The sequence below is a fragment of the Pinus tabuliformis genome, chromosome 8, assembly GCF_031772625.1.
Source record: "Pinus tabuliformis cultivar Carrire ecotype Pingquan chromosome 8, CPIR1, whole genome shotgun sequence".
NCBI lineage: Eukaryota > Viridiplantae > Streptophyta > Pinopsida > Pinales > Pinaceae > Pinus > Pinus tabuliformis.
The window spans coordinates 1,320,982,818-1,320,986,591 of NC_142294.1; the positions used below are offsets into that span (position 1 = coordinate 1,320,982,818).

A 3,774-nucleotide genomic window follows, 5' to 3' on the forward strand; every position below is an offset into this window, starting at 1 on the left:
ATTATTTATACATAAATTTTAAAGACCCGAATGAAAGACCAAATATCTAGTCAGTGATGCTTTATAATAGCATCAAACCGAATCCTACATTAATTGACAATTTAGTTTTATACTCTCCCAGATTAAAAAAAAGGAGTACATATTATCTTTAACTATTGTTTTTATTAAATATCTAGATGAGAAACATGTGCTGTCAATCTGGTCTTTATCAGCGAGAAAGAACCTTTTTAATATTTTCCCCTTCTCATGGAGACCACCACGGTAACGCTTTTCCTTATCTCTGCATTCTACGGAATTAATCGTTGCCACGCCTTTGTTTCATCTCCACTCATTCTTGAGATTTGATGTATAAATATGTATGCACCCCATAACTAACATACACCTCACACGGATTTTGCGATTTGAAAGAGGTAGACGGACAATATGGCTCTTCTCTTTATTTCATTAATGCTTCTCTGCATCGCTGCCTCTCTGCCTGCACCCACGTCTATGACGAACCCATATTCTCATCCTCATCCTCATCCTCCTCTTGATTCTGAACGCACTAATGTCTATGAGGAAGATGAATTCATGGTGAAATCATCAATGTCAATGGATGCCCACGAGCAAAGGGACGTTGCTGCCCTCTTGTCATTCAAAAGCTGCATCACATCTGATCCCTCCGGAAAGCTCTCCAACTGGACGGCCCACAACTCCCACAATATCTGCTCCTCATGGTATGGCATTCGCTGCAGGCCACACACAAACAGAGTCGTAGCAATTGACCTTCCTGCAATTGTGAATGAAGACGGAGTTACCTTTTTGGAACAATTGGAAGGTAGTCTTTCATCATCTCTCAGCAGCCTCTCATTACTGCATAGCCTCAATCTTTCTGCTAACTCTTTCACAGGAAAAATTCCAGCTGAGTTTGGCCACCTGAAATCCCTGCGAGCACTTGACCTCAGCTGGAATCATTTGCTGAACGGTTCTATTCCAGCCGAATTGGGCCGACTGCAGAAATTGTGTTCCTTGGATCTTTCTGGGAATCAGTTGACAGGAAGAATTCCAGCGGAGTTGGGCTCGCTGCAGCAACTGGACTTGCTTCTTGAAGACAACGGCTTCTCAGGCACAATTCCAGCGGAGTTGGGCTCGCTGCAGCAACTGGAGTACTTGCTTCTTGAAGACAACGGCTTCTCAGGCACAATTCCAGTGGAGTTGGGCTCGCTGCAGCAACTGGAGTACTTGCTTCTTGAAGACAACGGCTTCTCAGGCACAATACCACATTGGCTGGGTAATCTGACACGCCTTACACATCTATCCATTTCCAGCAATAGTATTTCAGGTTCTATACCTTTTGAAATATTCCGTCTACCCCTCTCTTCTTTACGTCTTAGTTTTAACCTCACCGGGAGTATACCTGCAGCCATTGCCAATTTGACCATGTTGACCGAATTAAGTCTTTCTGGCATCGGAATCACTAATATACCTCCAGGCATTGCCAATTTGACTAAATTAACCTCTTTAGATTTGTCTTCCAATATGCTTACTAATAACATTTTTGGAACCTTGGCCAATTTCATTAACTTAACCTTTTTAGATCTTACTGATAATAAATTAAGCGGTAATATTCCTATGACCCTCAAAAATTTGGATCAGTTGACTTCTTTACTTCTCGCAGGGAATAAGTTGACTGGTAATATTCCTATAACTCTAGCAAGTTTGAATCAATTAACTAGTTTAGCTCTCGCCGATAACATTTTGACGGGGACAATTCCAAGTTTTATATGTAAATTTTATTCACTGACTTTCTTAAGTTTGTCTTCAAATAAATTAAGTGGTCAAATTCCTGAAGCCATTACTAACTTAACCAAACTTGAATCGCTTTATCTTTCTAACAATAGTTTCACAGGTGTAATACCAAGGACAATAGGAAATTTGAGAAAGCTTGACCTCCTTTCCCTCTCAAACAATAGTTTGACAGGGGTAATTCCAAATACAATAGGAAACCTTCAATCATTGAGGTATTTATATTTGTTTTCAAACAAATTAACTGGTCGAATTCCATATAGCTTAGGTCAATTAAAATCCCTCTTGATACTTCACATTTATAATAATAGCTTTTTTGGGAGTATTCCTAACAATATCAATGGTTTAGTTTCACTTCTAGAATTAGATCTATCACAAAACAAATTAGAGGGACCAATTCCTGTTGAAGGCATCTATCATTGGACTTATTTGACTGTTTTCTCTGCTTCTTCCAACAACTTTTCTGGGACTTTGCCCTCATCATTGGCCAATTGCACCAAACTTTTGGTACTAAATTTAAGACACAATGGGTTTATAGGTGAACTTCCTGCATACCTCGCAAATTTTGGTGACTTGCAAGTTTTGAATGTTGGATATAATAGCCTTCATGGTACTATTCCTCAGTGGATTACAGGTCTTACCAAGTTGTTTATGTTGGATTTATCCAACAATAAATTTAGTGGAGAAATACCATCTGATCTTGATAGACTTCAAGGATTTGCAATAAACAAATCTTCACAAGGGCTCAAGTATGAATATGAAGTGGCAGTTGACATAAAAGGGATTGAATATATTATTCCATATGTGTGGCAAACTGACAGGATATTTGATTTGTCTATGAATAATCTTACTGGAAAAATCCCGGTAAGCATAGCAAGTATGAGTAGCTTGCGATTGTTGAATTTATCTTGGAACCAATTGGAAGGGAACATACCTGCAGCTCTTGGCGACATATCTACTCTAGAAGAGTTGAACCTGGCAAAAAACAAATTATGTGGAGAAATTCCTCAAGAACTTTGTAAATTATCATTCTTGGCTTCTCTAAATCTTTCATCTAATAATCTCTGCGGGGCAATCCCAATAGGGACACAGTTTTACACTTTCACTGTGACTTCATTTCAGAATAATAAGTGCTTATGTGGGCTTGTTCTACCACCATGCAAGAAAAAGGATGAGTCAAAGAAAAAAATGGATAGAGTTAATGACAGTGGAAGCAATGATAAAACAGGATGGTGGAGCTGTGTAAATGAAAAAGTATCTTTGATAGCATTGGAAATTGGAGTGGGGATCGGATTTGGAGGAGTTGTTGCTATGTTCATTGTTTGGGATAGAGCAAGGTGTTGGATATTGGGTCTTCCTCCCAACAGCACACGAAGACCATTTTATGGACTCTATCGATTCCCTACATAGCTCAATAACACTTCTTTATATACATAAATGACATATTGTATATAATTGTGTTTTTTGGTATTGTATTTGAATGCCATTTAGGCATATGCATTATCATCTTATTCAGTTTAATAGTATAGTGTTTGAATGTAGGGAAACATCTTTTCAAGATATGTAAAATAGAATTCAAAGAGTTTATTTGAATTTCTATTAATTATTGAAATACAAATATATATGTAAAGCATGAATTGGACTATCTCGATGGAAATCTCATGCTCATTTAAAATTCCTTGTATTAAATGAATTTATGGTTCACTTCACTTAAATGTTTACACCTTGATTTCAAAATGTTTATTTTCATACAACTTCCACATATTTCTAATTTAATAAAGACTATATCTTATTTAATAAAATACATTCTTCCACTCTAAATTACCCTAAAGGAACACATATTCTTCTCTATTTTATTTTAAAGGAACACATAATCTTCTCTAATTTTTTTTAAGAGCATGTTGATTATCCCTAACATGAGAATTGCTTATGTTGCTAGCTACAAGAATTTCAATATAAATTTGTTAATAATTTGTTAGTTTCTAAAGA

The 3,774-nt window shown here is 36.8% G+C and overlaps 1 protein-coding gene across 1 annotated transcript; it reads left to right on the top strand.

Moving 5' to 3' along the window:
• Nucleotides 1–358: 358 nt before the first annotated feature.
• LOC149240347 (uncharacterized) lies at nucleotides 359–3,444 on the top strand. The gene has a single exon (XM_089367281.1). It carries the CDS (start codon nucleotides 424–426, stop codon nucleotides 3,193–3,195), a length of 2,772 nt encoding a protein of 923 aa, XP_089223407.1. The 5' UTR covers nucleotides 359–423; the 3' UTR covers nucleotides 3,196–3,444.
• Nucleotides 3,445–3,774: the final 330 nt, after the last annotated feature.